This window comes from Sander vitreus, chromosome 23, assembly GCF_031162955.1.
Source record: "Sander vitreus isolate 19-12246 chromosome 23, sanVit1, whole genome shotgun sequence".
Classification (NCBI taxonomy): Eukaryota; Metazoa; Chordata; class Actinopteri; order Perciformes; family Percidae; genus Sander; species Sander vitreus.
In genome coordinates, this window is record NC_135877.1 from 514,231 (window position 1) to 529,062 (window position 14,832).

The 14,832-nt window shown below is 39.5% G+C and overlaps 2 protein-coding genes across 4 annotated transcripts in view; one reads left to right on the top strand and one right to left on the bottom strand.

Annotated features, from left to right (window-relative positions):
- Positions 1 to 1,333: 1,333 nt before the first annotated feature.
- kiss2 (kisspeptin 2) lies at positions 1,334 to 2,968 on the bottom strand. The gene is made up of 2 exons (XM_078242565.1): positions 2,789 to 2,968; positions 1,334 to 1,708 (listed from the first exon to the last, which is right to left on the bottom strand). The coding sequence occupies exons 1-2, from the start codon at positions 2,889 to 2,891 to the stop codon at positions 1,464 to 1,466; spliced, it is 348 nt and encodes a 115-aa protein (XP_078098691.1). The 5' UTR covers positions 2,892 to 2,968; the 3' UTR covers positions 1,334 to 1,463.
- Positions 2,969 to 8,391: 5,423 nt separating this feature from the next.
- Positions 8,392 to 14,832, top strand: part of gys2 (glycogen synthase 2) — a 29,092-nt gene continuing 22,651 nt past the window's right edge. For 2 of the 3 annotated variants that reach the window (XM_078242562.1, XM_078242563.1), the window contains exons 1-2: positions 8,407 to 8,530; positions 13,594 to 13,775. In XM_078242562.1, the coding sequence (XP_078098688.1) occupies positions 8,407 to 8,530; positions 13,594 to 13,775 (306 nt within the window). Of the gene's footprint in view, positions 8,531 to 13,593; positions 13,776 to 14,832 lie in introns of all 3 variants that reach the window. The other variant, XM_078242564.1, reaches the window with a different exon arrangement.

Consider the following 14,832-nt stretch of genomic DNA (forward strand, 5'->3'; position numbering starts at 1 on the left):
CACGTTATTTAAGGTGTTTCAACTGTAACCCTGTACCAACTGTACCTGGTCTACCCCAAACTTTTGTTCAGTGGTGTGATGCAAATCACCTCGTCATTAATGTAAAGAAAACTGAGGAGAAGGTGCTGGACCCTCGGTCAGTGGGGGATCATACTCCTTCCTTTTGACAGAGATGTTATTGTCTGTTTCCTGGCCAGGGACTACAGATGAAAATTAGCTTATAGCTAACTCTGGCACTGCTAAGGAGCTGTGCATTGTCCCCGTCAAATTAAAAAATAAATAAAAATAAATAATACTCCATTATTAATTAACGGCAAAAAAACCCCACCAATTCCTACAGGTATCTTGGTATTCACCTCGATAACCAGTTCAGTTGGAAAGTTTGCGTTTATTTTTTGTGCTCTCATTTACAGCAAAGACGTTTTACGTAGACTTGGGGTGTTTGGGGTCAATCAGAAAGTAATCGGTGTGGTTTGGTAAACTCTCTGCTCAGCTAAAATCTAAACTTGCTTGTCTGGTACAGTCTACCATGAAGGTGATGAAGAAGGGCTGAGAACCTCTCCGTTCAGCCAATCTCAGACAAGCACATCCTCCACCCCGAGGATGAGCTCTTACCATCCGGCCGACTGAGAGCGCTCAGCAAGACGGCTTGTGATTTGGATTTTGGTTTAATTTAGTTTCTGTCGACTTTGAATGAAGTGTGTTTCTCAATGAAAAAATCACTGTTTATTTAAATGGAGTCTGGTGGGTTTGGCAATACGATTTTTCAGTTTAATGTTAAAGAAAAAGGACCTTACAAAGGTTGGCCTCCGTAGGGCTCCTTTCCATTTCAACGTTTCAAGACCAATTTTAAAGATTGTTGTTACCATCGGTCACTTAGACACAAAAACGTGGGTAAATAGGGGCCAGGTTGAAAAAAAGTTACCCTTTAAATAGTTTTGTATTTTGGTTCTAATGATTATTTTAATTTACTTTATACAAACATATATGATGCTTATTTGCACAATAATGCACCACAAATCTGGCTGCTGAAGGACGTCTGTACATCAGTTGTGTCATTTAAAAAGACACTGCAGTGTCATCTTATGGTTGGATAAAGCCACTGCAGAAAATGACAATTGGGTCACCATAGAGTGCCTTTATTGTGTAATTTAAGATGTCTTCCCCTTCACTGTCTGGACTGTTTCAATTGCATTTCCTAAATACTGAGATGACTAAGAGCAAACAAATGTTACAAAATGTTATTTCATTATGTTTCCTATTCTTAATGTAACTTTTGTGATCGTTTCTTTTATTAACCTCTCGTAATTCTTAAAAGAAATTCACTGTAAAGGTAGGTACAAAAGTTTTATTCACAGAAACATTTTTATCTGAAGAAAAAGGCCTTTCTAAACACAAATGGACCAATGGGACACAAGTCCTCAGAAGAAGACACATCTGTTTCATGTAGGCACCTCCAAATCTCACGAGAAGAGAGAAAGGGGTGAAACTTTATTTGTCCTGGCTGTTTTAACGGCTCTTCTGTAAATGTAGCCATTGTAGCGTTTCCCAAAGCGGAGGCCAAACGGGTTGAAGTTGAATTTACTCCTGCGGTCGTTGCACAGGAGCTGCCGCTGGTCTTCATTCTCTCTCAGGGAGAAACACGGGTTGGCGTCCTCCGCCAACAAGTCTCCTGCAGTTCTTCTCCTGAGTGCAGAGAGGACTGATCCTGAGGATAACAGCAGCAAACATCAGCTCACAGCTGGACACATCAGCTGAATACATGCACCTGCAGCCTGCTGCTGGGATCAGGACAATCAAACACATTTCATTTCATTTATTTGTTTATTTGACAGGAACAGTGCTTAATAATCAACAGCAAAGTAACTGTAAATGAGCCAGAGTTAGCTTAACAGGCTAATTTCCATCTCTTGTCCCAAGGCCAGTTTTAAAATAGCAAACAAAAAAAAAGACTTATTACAGTCAGCATGTAAAAGCAATATACAGAGTAATATTCACATAGGTACAATGCATAACACTACATATGAGATAAAGACAGCAAGTAAAACACAGAAAAACTCATCTGCACTATCACTATTTCTACCTAAGTCATTTATACTAAATAACAAAATTCACTTCTACTATTCATATATAAGACATGCACGCACACATATATAGTAGAAGTTAAAATAATATTTTATTTATTCAGTTTAACTACATTTTCTGTAAATCTTGGTACCCAACATGAATTCCTAAATGCTGTTTCAGAACCAGAGATTTCTTTAAAAAAATGTTGACTGTAATGTAAACCCCCCTCAAACAAAAAGCAAAAGTCCTGCGTTCAAGAAAGTCTAACGAACGATAATAATATTAGACAAATGACTTATTGCGAAGAATGTCCCACTTTAGAGTCTTATTATTATTACATGTATCATTTTACTGGATTATTACTGCAGAATTGTACTGTTGTAGGTTGAGCTGATTTGAACGGTTTCATAGACTATAGGGTTAATGGAATTAGATTTCATAAGTTGAACATATATGTTTTCTAAAGAAAAGTAATCAGCAAAGAAACTATAACTGTCAACTAAATGTAGTAGAGTAGAAAGTACTGACATATAGAAATTAGCATAAAATGGAAATATTCAAGCAAAGCACAAGTACCTAAAATTGTATTTAAGTACTCAGGTAAATAAATCCTACCTAGTAACCTCCCACCAGTCAAGTAAAATGCACTCTTTCCATGAAGAATAAAATCAGATGAAATCGTTATAGTATATTTATTAATTCATCTCATGAGGTTGCCCACCTGTTGCATGTGTCCTCTGTGCAGAGTCGAATCCCGGCGGAGCTGCTCCCACACTCCCTCCAACAATCAGCCCACACACCAGAACCAGAGCCACAAGTCTCATGTTGGACAGAAGACACAAATCTCTCTCTCTCTCTCTTCGTCCAAACAGTGCAGATTAAAGTTCTTCCTTTTACCTCCCTCACCAGGTACTAACACGTTAACTCCTATCAGACCTGTTTTATATTTCCACCAGGTGACCTTGTGCTCTTGCAGCTGACAGCCAATCACAGCCGCCTGCGTCTCTGCGCTGTAAATTGCGGCGCTGTCTGCTGCTGGTGGTTCTGAAATGTATCATCATTTCTGGGAAATTATGCCAGTTTGCTACTGGGATCATTCATCCAGTACAAGATAATATGTTATGTTGAAAAATGGCAAAGTCGTGAACATTTTAAAATCAAATAAGTGATGGAAACAGGGCTGGAACATCAGGACGCGTAATTGCACAATCCAGGTTCCAGTTTGGCTACAGTAATGCAGAGATGGTGGACTGCGTAAACTGTGCTTTAACTCTATTCTATTTTAATTCTAGACTTCCATGTGCGTAATACAGCAATGTGTTGCAGGGAGGGAGGCCCAACACACAAAGTAAGCATCACATTGCTGGCTTTACACTGTATGGGTTCAGGTTCAGGGTCAGGGTCAGGTAAAGTTACTTTATTTGTACCCGTAGGTAGTTTTGTTGTTTAAGGAATTCAATTCAATTGTATTTATAGTATCAAATCATAACAAGAGTTATCTCAAGACACTTTAAAGATAGAGTAGGTCTAGCCCACACTCTATCATTTACAAACTCCCAACAATTTCCCACGAGCAAGCATTTAGTGCAACAGTGGTGAGGACAAATTTCCTTTTAGGCAGAAACCTGGGACAGACCCAGGCTCTTGGTGGGCGGGCGTCTGCTGGTGCCAGTTGGGGGTGTGATGAACAGTGGCAATTATAGTAATTCAATTCAATTCAACACTCTATAATTTACAAAGAACCAACAATTCCAGTAATTCCCCCAAGAGCAAGCATTTAGTGCGACAGTGGTGAGGAAAAACTCCCTTTTCGGGAGAAACCTGGGACAGACCCAGGCTCTTGGTGGGCGATGAACAGTGGCAATTATAGTGACAATAAAGATAATGGGACTATGACTAGAAATAGTAGTTGTAGTAGTTCATGGCATAGCAGGGCACTGCAGGGCATAGCAGGGTAACAATAAAGATAATGGAACTATGACTAGAAAAATTAGTTGTAGCAGTTCAGGGCGTAGCAGGCCACTGCAGGGTGTAGCAGGACGTAGCAGGACGTAGCAAGGTGTAGCAGGGCATGGCAGGGCGTAGCAGTACCACGGCGACATCTGCAACCATGATTTAGGTGCCACCCTTATCCCAGTAAAACTGCGATGCGAGATAGCACAAGGACTCCGGGGAATAAGCTCCCCAGAGCTAAGTTAGTAACAAGCATTTCTGGGACATGGATGCACACAGATGGAAAGAGAGAGGAGAGAGGAGCTCAGTGTGTCAAAGGAAGTCCCCCGGCAGTCTAAAACTATAACAGCATAATTAAGAGCTGGTGCAAGGCAAACCTGAGCCAGTTCTATAAGGGTTGGATTCATCTCCTTTAAGGATGTGTGACCCAACCATGACACAAAAGAAAAGGACAGGATTGACTCAATAAAAGCATGATAAACATGGTCATTATATATATTACACATATATTATGGATTAATATGAAAAAACGAGTTTCCTTTATCAATATAAGTGCTGTTGACCCGTTTGGCACACAGCTTCACAGTTTGTATCAATGATGGGTCCCAAGGTGTATGATGACGACGATGATGATAACGACGATGATGATGATGACAATGATGATGATGATGATGACGATGATGATGACGATGACGATGACGATGTTGACGATGACGATGACGACGATGACGATGATGATGATGATGACGATGATGATGACGATGACGATGATTGATGATGATGATGATGATGATGATGATGATGATGATGTTGACGATGATGATGACGATGACGATGATGACGATGATGATGATGATGACGATGATGACGATGATGACAATGATGATGACGATGACGATGATGATGATGATGATGATGATGATGATGATGACGATGACGACGACGACGATGATGATGATGATGATGACGATGATGATGACGATGATGATGATGATAATTGATGATGATGATGATGACGATGATGATGATGATGATGTTGACGATGATGATGATGACTATGATGATGAACCAGGATAATTAGAGATGCTGATGATGACAACAGTGCTGCTGATGACTGTAATGGTGATGATGATGATCTATGTCTACTGTAAACATTTTTAACATGTATTGCAATATCGCAATTTTGTATACATGTGTTAATTATTCCACTCTTATAAGTGAATTATTTTCTGGGCAAATGTCAAAATCACCAGGAATCTAAGGTTCAGGAAATAGATCATGAGAACATTGAATAAATATGAAATTAAAGATTGAGAATATTGATATAGAATATTTCTGAGAATATGTAATTCAAGAATATTCTAACTTACTTTGTGCCAGTTGCCAGCAAAACATGAATTCTTTCATTAATAAACTATTGTTTTTATATTCAAGTTGTATTCAATTCTCAGTTTTCCACAAAATGTCTGTGGTCATATCATTTTTGATATTCTCTCATGGGAAAAAAGAATTTTAGACATCGTTGCACCACACGTATGACAAGCCAGAGGGCTCCATAGGACCGCAACAACAAAAGTAGTCTCCCTGGCCTGGTAGTCTGGTCTGATGCAAACCATGCAACTGCAGCATCCTCTAATATCACCCCCTTTCTTGCTCTCTCCCCATATTTCTTTCATATTTATTTTATATATTAGGGTGTGTATATGAATTGTATAAGTTATTTCATTTTATGCTATTTTTAGGGTGGGAGAATCACCAGTGATCAATAAATGTGGCCCTGATCTTATCAGAGATGGCCCTCCTTCCTTCTCTTATTTGCCCCCCTCCTCCTCCTCCTCCTCCTCTTCTTCTTCCAACTCTTCCTCCTTAAATTTGTCCTCGTTGTCGTCCCCTGCCTCTCCCTCTTCCTCCCCTAGCTCTCTGTCCATTGTTGGCATCCAATGTTCAAAACAGGTAATCTGACCTTTGACCTTTACTAAAGCAGTTAGTGTTTGCACATGTGAGGAGTGTGTGTGTGTGTGTGTGTGTGTGTGTGTGAATAAGTGTAGCATTTTGATTGGTTGTGTTTGGAAAAAAAGAGCAAGTAACTTCCTGTCAGATGTTTGTGTCTTAGGTAGAGAATTGTCTGTGTGTTTTATGCAATTGAAAACTGAGTGAAAAGCTGAGAAATAGCTTATGGTTTTGGAGATTTGGTGTGTAGTTTTGCTCTTTGAGGTTTCAAAAAAGGATGTGACATGTAAATATTTTGTGTGTAAGCAGTTGTAAAAAAAAAACCCTGTAAAAAACACATTCAAAACAGATTGATGCCAATTTTGTGCATTTCAGCAGGATTAGATTTAAATATATGGAAAATCTTAGCAGAATATTTATAATAAAACGAAGTAATAATCATTCCAAACAGCTGATTTCATTGTGATGTTGATGAGAACTTGAGGCCAAAAATCCACACAGTACTGCACAGTATGAGTCATTATACTACACATGTAGTGCCACCCATATGGCAGCGCACCCGACCCCAGCGGTTCCTCCCACAGGTGGTGGGCCAATGGGATGGAGAGATAGGTGCCACGTAGCTTTTTCGGGCTGTGCCCGACCGGGCTCCGTGGCAAACCCGGCCACCAGACGCTCGCTGACAAGCCCTCCATCTGGGCCTGGCTCCAGACGGGGGCCCCGGGCTTCCTCCGGGCAGGGTCACTCCATCTCTACCTTGGTCACTCATAGAGTTTTTGAAGACCCAGGACTAGGTGGAGGGATTATATCTCCAACCTGGCCTGGGAACGCCTCGGGATCCCCCAGTCGGAGCTGGTTAATGTGGCTCGGGAAAGGGAAGTTTGGGGTCCCCTGCTGGAACTGCTGCCCCCGCAACCCGACCCCGGATAAGCGGACGAAGATGGATGGATGGATGGATGTAGTTGATGTTTTTGTGTAATTATTATTGCAGCCCTGGAATTCCATGAGTTATTTTTTTGTAAGTAAATTTCTATATGCAAAGATATAGAAAAAATAAAGGACATTAAAGCAAGTTTCTGATTCATTCTTGTTTCTTAAACTTTAGTACTGTCAAATGAAAAGGTGTGATTCTTACTATATAATGAAATACTGATATTGTTAAAAATCATGCAAACTTCAAAGATGAAGTTCATAATTGATGTAATGCTCCCATTGTTTACGTTTCTTAGGTCAGTGTGTAATGAGTGACGATGTTTGCTTTCTGAGTGAGAGGTGTTGCCAGTGTTTTGGTCCTCTGAGCTGATTCTGAGACATGTATGGAGTGGTTTGGTGGTTTGAGTGAGTTTTGGAGGTGAGATTGGCCACCAAATGAAGAGTTTTGAAAAAGTGTTTTCAGTATTGCCCGATGCAAAAACCTGTAATATCTGGCCAGGGATAACAGATGAAAATAGAATAGAATGGAATAGAATGTCTTTATTGTAATTGTGCCATTAAAAACGTACAACGTACAAATTCAGAAATTCAGAGCCTTGTTAGCATATAACTGTGCGGGTGGGCGTGGTCTGCAATCAGCTGCAGTGGAGAGAAGTGTGGGGATAGCTCATGAGAGCAGTGCCAGGTGCGTTATTTGTCTCAGCTGATTGTTGTTGGACTAATTACACTCTCACTTTATATGCAGTAGCGTGCTGGACCTTCGGAGGACTACCACACACCACTGAGTCAGCACACGGGACTGTGAGAGATTTTTTGTTTGTTCTTTGTTAGAAAATTTGAGCAATGGGACCATGCGCCATGGAATGTAAGGCTGTAAGTTTATGTTTAAAGTGTGTGAGCAGTCAAAAGAAAGACTGTTGCTTGTCTTGGCTTTGCTATGTGCTGAGGGCAGTGAGACGTGCTACTATAACCTTACAGGCTATCACTGGCTCATTTACAGTTTCCACTGATCAACAAGCACTGTCCCTGTCAAATAAACTAAACACAGAAAAATGAAAAGCTAAGTAATGTAGCCAACAGTCCAGTACTGATGCTTACTGTAAATTCATGATTGGATACACTGCCATAGTGACATTCTTTGAGAACATAATAGCATTCCGTCCAGTCCCGAGACCTAGTTTCATTCATTTACATTTCACAATCCCATTCAGTTCAGCCCAGCAACAACTTTACCAAACCTTTCACCCAGATATGTGTGTGTGTGTGTGTGTGTGTGTGTGTGTGTGTGTGTGTGTGTGTGTGTGTGTGTGTGTGTGTCCGTCCTGCTGGCTGGCTGGCTCAGCCATAGTAGTTGTGGTGGAAGCCCTTTGCTCCCATCAGTCTCTATTATCTTGTCCTGGAGGACTGTCCCAGCTGAGCTCAGGCCTGTTTAAAGGATTTATCTACAGACTGTCACAGTTCTAAATTCCAGCTGGTGTCTGTCTGACCTGCAGACATTTTAAGATGCCGCTGTCCCGTTCCCTGTCCATGACGTCCCTGAGCGGGGTGCTGCCGGCCTGGGAGGAAGATGAGCTGCCTGTGGAGGACCTGCTGCTCTTTGAGGTGGCCTGGGAGGTCACCAACAAAGGTCAGATCAGAAGTGTTATAATGCTTTCATTTCCAAAAGAAATCAGATATTTGAAATAATGTATCCATGCAGTAAGCATGCATTCAATCCTTTCTTTCAAAGTATTAGGGCTGCAACTAACGATTATTTTCATTGTCGATTAATCTGTCTATTATTTTCTCAATTATTTGATTAGTTATTTGGTCTCTAAAATGTCAGAAAATGGCATAAAAATGTGGATCAGTGTTTCCTAAAGCCCAAGATGACGTCCTCAAATGTCTTGTTTTGTCCACAACTCAAAGATATTCAGTTTACTGTCACAGAGGAGAGAAGAAACTAGAAAACAAAATCACATTTAAGAAGCTGGAATCAGAAATTTCTTTCAAAGAAATGTACTCAGCAGATTTATTAATCAAAATAGTTAGCGTTTCATTTAAAAGTTGACAACTAATCGATTAATCTTTGGAGCTCTACAAAGTATTGCAAAACTATACTTAACAATACTTAAAGCACCTGCGGCAAACTAATCTCAACTATTTGAATCCATTTTGGATCAAAATCCGTCATAATCAAGTGAAAACATTCATCGACTTTGGCAAGAAAGATTCCTCTAAATGCATAACAACTGTTAAATAATAATTCCATACAAAGCATTTCATTAAAAGTAATAAATCAAATATGTCTACTGATGCTTATAACTTAGCACTTCAAAAGTCTGGCAGTATTTGTATTATTTCTGTGTAAAACTGTGCCTCTTAACCCCTGAGAGAGCAAATGTTGAAATCCAGTGAGCATGGAGACAGAGCCTGTTCCCTCTGAAGAGTTAAACATTAAACTGCAGATACGTTGTGAAAGAGGAACAGCTTTTACTTTGGCCGTTTTAGCCTTGGCCTGGCATGTATAAAATCAAAGGCACAAACGTGAACAAATTTGACACTGAACAAACTGGATATATTAATTCCTGGACAAGAAGGGTCAAAATATGCTTGTTGGTGACAGTGTGTCACCCTGTGTCACCATTTCTAATGGTTGACTTGACTTTAGTCTTGACTGAGACAGAGACAGAGCCGTACTACAGAGGATGCTGAGGTCATGATCTCTGTACTCTGGGGAATGTAGAGGTTTTGTAACTATGTGTAAATTTCAATTTAGGCAAATCAGGTGTGGAAATGGTCGGTCATGTCAGTGACTACATGAAATGTTGATTTTGGCACCAATATGTCTAATACAGTATCCTGTGGTGTATAAGGCCTAACGGAGTATAACCATTTTGCAGAGGTGGAAAGAGTACACAAACATTCTACTTAAGTAAACATACTATTACTGTATTAAAAATGACCGGTTTAAAAAATCTACTCAAGTAAAAAGTAGCTCATTTAAAGGTTACTCAGAGTTTTTATATTGATACTTATTTAATATATTTATACTTATTCTACTCATTAAATTAAATCAGTCTTTTGTGATTTGATAAAGGCTGATAAAGCCCCAAATCTCAAAAAAGCGTCAAAAACCATTTTGATTTTAATTTGTTAACAGATACTTTGCCAAAGCAATGCTTTTTACTCAGTTACAAATGTGATTTAAAAATTTAGAAAAGTACAATACTTCAAACAAAAAGACATACCTAAGTAAAAGTAAGATTACAGATTTTAAAAACTACTATAAAAAGTAAAAGTACACAAAGAAACTACTCAGTTACAGTAATGTGAGTAATTGTTATTCATTACTTTCCACCTCTGGCATTTTGTAATGGTTTGGTTGAAAGACAACTGTCATAGATACCATATCTTATTACTAAAACAAAATGAAAGCTATAGTGCGTAGTTTCTGTCACCCCCCATGAGAAATTCTAAGAAATGACAACCCTGTGGCACGTTAAGTAATTGCGCTTCACCCCCCCCTCCTCCTCCATCCAGTTGCTAGTAACCAAGGAGGACACGGAGGATTAAAAAAACATGATGGACTCTTCAGAAGAGGTCGTTATCTTCACTCGAGTTTCTGCGCACAACACAATCTTCTGAACATAGTCCTACTGAGAAATCCAGAGAGTGTCGTGTGGAGCTGATAGTCTTAATTAGCTTTGTAGCAACTCATTTGGCAACGGCTTGAATGTAACTGACGTTCATTAATATAAAATAGTTCCGCACTAAAGCTTTAACAATTCATTTTTACAACCAAAAACAGTAAAACCAACCAAAACCCTTCTTATCCAGAAAACCCCATGAAGAGTCATAACCTCTAAAGTATTTCTAAAATGCCCTTCTTTCCTGTAAACTTTCATTTTGACTTGACAGCAACTGCAGCCCTTGCATCAGTAAAACCTGCATGAATCTGCATGTTGAATATCTGTGCAATCTTTTTCACAGTCGTGAATATACTGTAAGTCTAAGTGAGATCTTCTGCTTCTATGCAGTACATGGTCATGTTGTCAAACAGTTAAAGGTTATTGGCCATTCTGCTGTTTTCTCTGCCCTCAGCTGTTATGTAACGCCTGCTCTCTGATGCAGTTTAGACGTCATTATGGGCTCACTGATTGTTGATGGCCGTTCATAATCAATATTTGTCTTTTTGTTCCACGTGAGAGACTGGGAAAAACACTTCCACATGTTCTGGCCTGTTGCAAAATAGAAAATTTGGTTTGTGTTCGACAAACTACATTAAATAGCCCAGTATCAACCTCAGGATTACTGGAGACCCTTTGAGCATTTAGGTTTAATAAAAGAGTATTTTAAAGCTATAGTGCGTAGTTTCTGTCTCCCCCATGAGTAATTCTAAGGAATGACAACAAAACTGTCGGCGTGTCCACATTATACAAGCCTTCCGTGATCGCGCACCACCCCCATCCCTCCTCCATGCAGTTGCTAGTAGCCGAGGAGGACACGGAGGATTAAAAAAACACGATGGACTCCTTAGAAGAGGTCATTATCTTCATGTCTTGAGTTTCTGCGCGGGAAAGTCACCAGACGATACAATCTTCTGAACATAGTCATACTGAGAAATCCAGAGAGAGTCGTGTGGAGCTGATAGTCTTAATTAGCTTTGTAGCAACTCATTTGGCAATGGCTTGAATGTTAATATCAAATAGTAATTATTAGTAATTAGTAATAATATCAAAAAGTTATGCACTAAATCAGAGATCTTCAACAGGGGGTCTGTGACCCCTAGGGGGTCCTCAGAGTTACTGCAGGGGCGCCGCCAAAATATAGTTTGATGTATATTATTTGAAAGTTTTTTTTAAATTAAAATGTCTAAAAATATACATCACCATGAATCCAACATATTGTATTGTAAAGATGAATTGGCCTATTCGTACAAAAAACCCATTTAATTTACATTGATGATACGCTTACTAAGTAAGTAGCCATTATAGTAGCCATCCGCAGATTCCCTAATGAGAATGTGACACGGATACAGTGTGCCCCCCCCCCCCCCCGCTAAATCAGTAATTTAATTATCTGATAATCTCTGAGCTAGCTACTGAACAACGACATCAGTTAACGTTTTTAACTAAACCGGACATTTTATAAGTCACAGTAACACAATGTTCTAACATTCAGCAATTGTATCTAATCTTCACCATGAAATGACCAACTTCTTCTCTGGGGACTACCAACGTTAAACTTCACAACCGTCTCCTGCTCTCTCTCTGAATGATCAGATAGAGACTCAGCCAAAGGACGGAGTCTGACACAACCTCCTCTGATTGGCTCAAACTACGTTTCTGTTAACCCTTTCCTTGACGGGGTTACAGGTGCATAGCATCAGTGACAGACACACAGGATATTAAACCTGTTTCAAGCCCTTTGAACCTGTAGTTGTTTGTCCTCTGTCACTAACAGACAAGTTCACAAACTCTCACTTGATATACCAAAATTGATTTAAAAAAATAGTTTTTTTTATTATTGTAATTTTTAGGGGGGCTGAGATGAAATTTAAGGGGGCTTACCCCCCTAAAAAGGGTCGCAAATCGCCCATGTGTACATTACATTACAACATAATGTTTAAAGTATTATATCCATATATCTATTAAAGTTTGTGAAGTAAAGAAATCACACATACAACTATCTAGTAAATACAACGTATAAAATAAATCAGAATCCGAATCAGAAAAGCTTTATTGCCAAGTACGTTTTTTACACATACAAGGAATTAGTTTTGGTGTTGTTGGTGCACGTCACACATTCTCTAAAATAAGTTAAACAAACAGGTTAAACAGCACAAATATAAGTATAGATATATGTGTGTGTGTGTGTGTGTGTGTGTGTGTGTGTGTGTATATACACACACACACACACACACACACACACACACAGAATGTATTAAAAATAAGAGAGTAAGAATTAAGATAAAAAGAGCAGAACAGCAGATTAAGTACAGTGGCATTGTAGAGCCAGAGGTGTCAATTAAAATATTAATTGACATTAGTTATATTACATGGTGCAGTAAAATATCAAGCTAACAATGAGGACACTAAAAAGTTTAAATGAATTTATTCATCTTCTCCTTATGTGGTCAGCAACCAGAGTTTTAGCAGTTGTACATTACTGCCACATAACCATGATGTATTTTCTTGCACCAAATGCATAACTGCAATGCATTTTGGGTGATATCCACCTCTGGAGTGACCATCGTTGTTAACTCGCTCCCTCAGCCCTCTGAGGGTCGATCTCACCAAGTTCACTTCAGTTTTTCAGACAATTGGAACGACACTTAAGATGGCGGCGGGGATTACCCCGAAGTGCTTAGGGGAAGTGAATGAGGGCGTGTTGAACCACTATTGAAAAGCAGCCCATGTCACTGAGCTTTCTGACTTCATATGGATCAAGGGCCCACACCTGAAATATGAATCAGTTTGCTAAAAGCATCATAACAAATACATAACAGACAATGGTTTAGTAAAGCCACTTCTCATATTAAGAAGAATGGGACACAACCAAATATTGATGTGCACATGTCAGTTTAACTGTCAAAAAAAAGGTAGAACAGGGTCCCAAATGTGAATCTGCATGAATTTTATCTTGAGAAGAAGTTAAAAAACACAACTTCAGAGTTGTCTTTTCCATTCACTGATTGTGAACCTGCAGTTGGAGGAATCTACACAGTGATCCAGACCAAAGCCAAGATCACAGTGGATGAATGGGGGGAGAACTACTACATGATGGGACCCTACTTTGAACACAACTTTAAGACCCAGGTGGAGGCCTGCGAGCCACCAAACCCCGCCATCAGGAAGGCCATGGACGCTCTCATCCACAATGGCTGCCAGGTGGGAGAGCGACAAATTGTCTTATGTCTAACTTGTTTCAGGAAATGGGGAGTGCTGTCTTAGTTTTAATATCATTTAAAGACCCCCTCCAATGAAAACCAAGTATTTAATCTTTTTAACATTTTTTATATGATAACATGAGCGAAATATGCAGTCAACGCCATGGCTGAGCATTTCAGCCTTGAAACTGCAAGGTACCAATGACGGTCTCAAAAAATGAATTTAGACAGCCAGGGAAAAGTCAAACATCCCAGACTAAAGAACCTCACCTGTCAACATTAGCATAATGCTAAGGCGAAACCAGCAAGCTATGCTAAACAAAGGGATATCAAAAGAGAAGCCAGGGGTGTGATTAGCCCCGACAATAAAAGCAATATATAAATGAGGGAGAGAGAGTAGGTGTGCCCCTTTTCAGAGTTTTTTCAAACTTTTTATGTGGGAAAACCAGGTTAAACAAATATATTAATCATAGCAGAGTCTGGAGCGGGTTGTCCATTAAAGCCCTTTCAGACACAACGTGATTTGAGCTGCGCTTGCTGCTGGGTCAGTGCACATCTGACTAGGTGGGGACAGAGGATATTCAATTTGATTCAATTTATAATAATAGGCAGAGTTTTTGAAACTTCTATCATCCTTCAGCAAGGCAATGAACCTCAAATTGCTCTCCATGTGTTTGTATGTGAAGGGGAGGAGTTGTCAGTCACCTTGGACAAAAGCTTCTGTCAAGTACATAATGTAACGGAGTTCATTTTTCCAAAACTTCTCACACAGCACAACTGCTGTACACAAGCTCACATCTTTTTATAAGTGTATAAGCATGCTAGCTACTACAGCTAACACCACCACCACTACTACTGTACTGCTTTTAACCACTTCAACTACTACTGTACTAGCACCATAAAAAAACTATATGATACTAATTAGCATCACTGCTACACCATTACTTCTAATAATAAATCAGATTACCAATGTTTTCTCTCAGTAATTGTAGAGGGAGCATTCTATCATACGGAAGGGGATTAGGGCCACGGGAAAAATGTATTTGAGTTCTGAGTTT

Excerpts from the sequence above, each read along its gene's own strand:
- kiss2 (XM_078242565.1), bottom strand. The coding sequence starts at position 2,891 with ATGAGACTTGTGGCTCTGGTTCTGGTGTGTGGGCTGATTGTTGGAGGG. Across the intron at positions 1,709-2,788 it reads ACAGAGGACACATGCAACAG|GATCAGTCCTCTCTGCACTC; the intron begins GTGGGCAACCTC and ends TGTTATCCTCAG.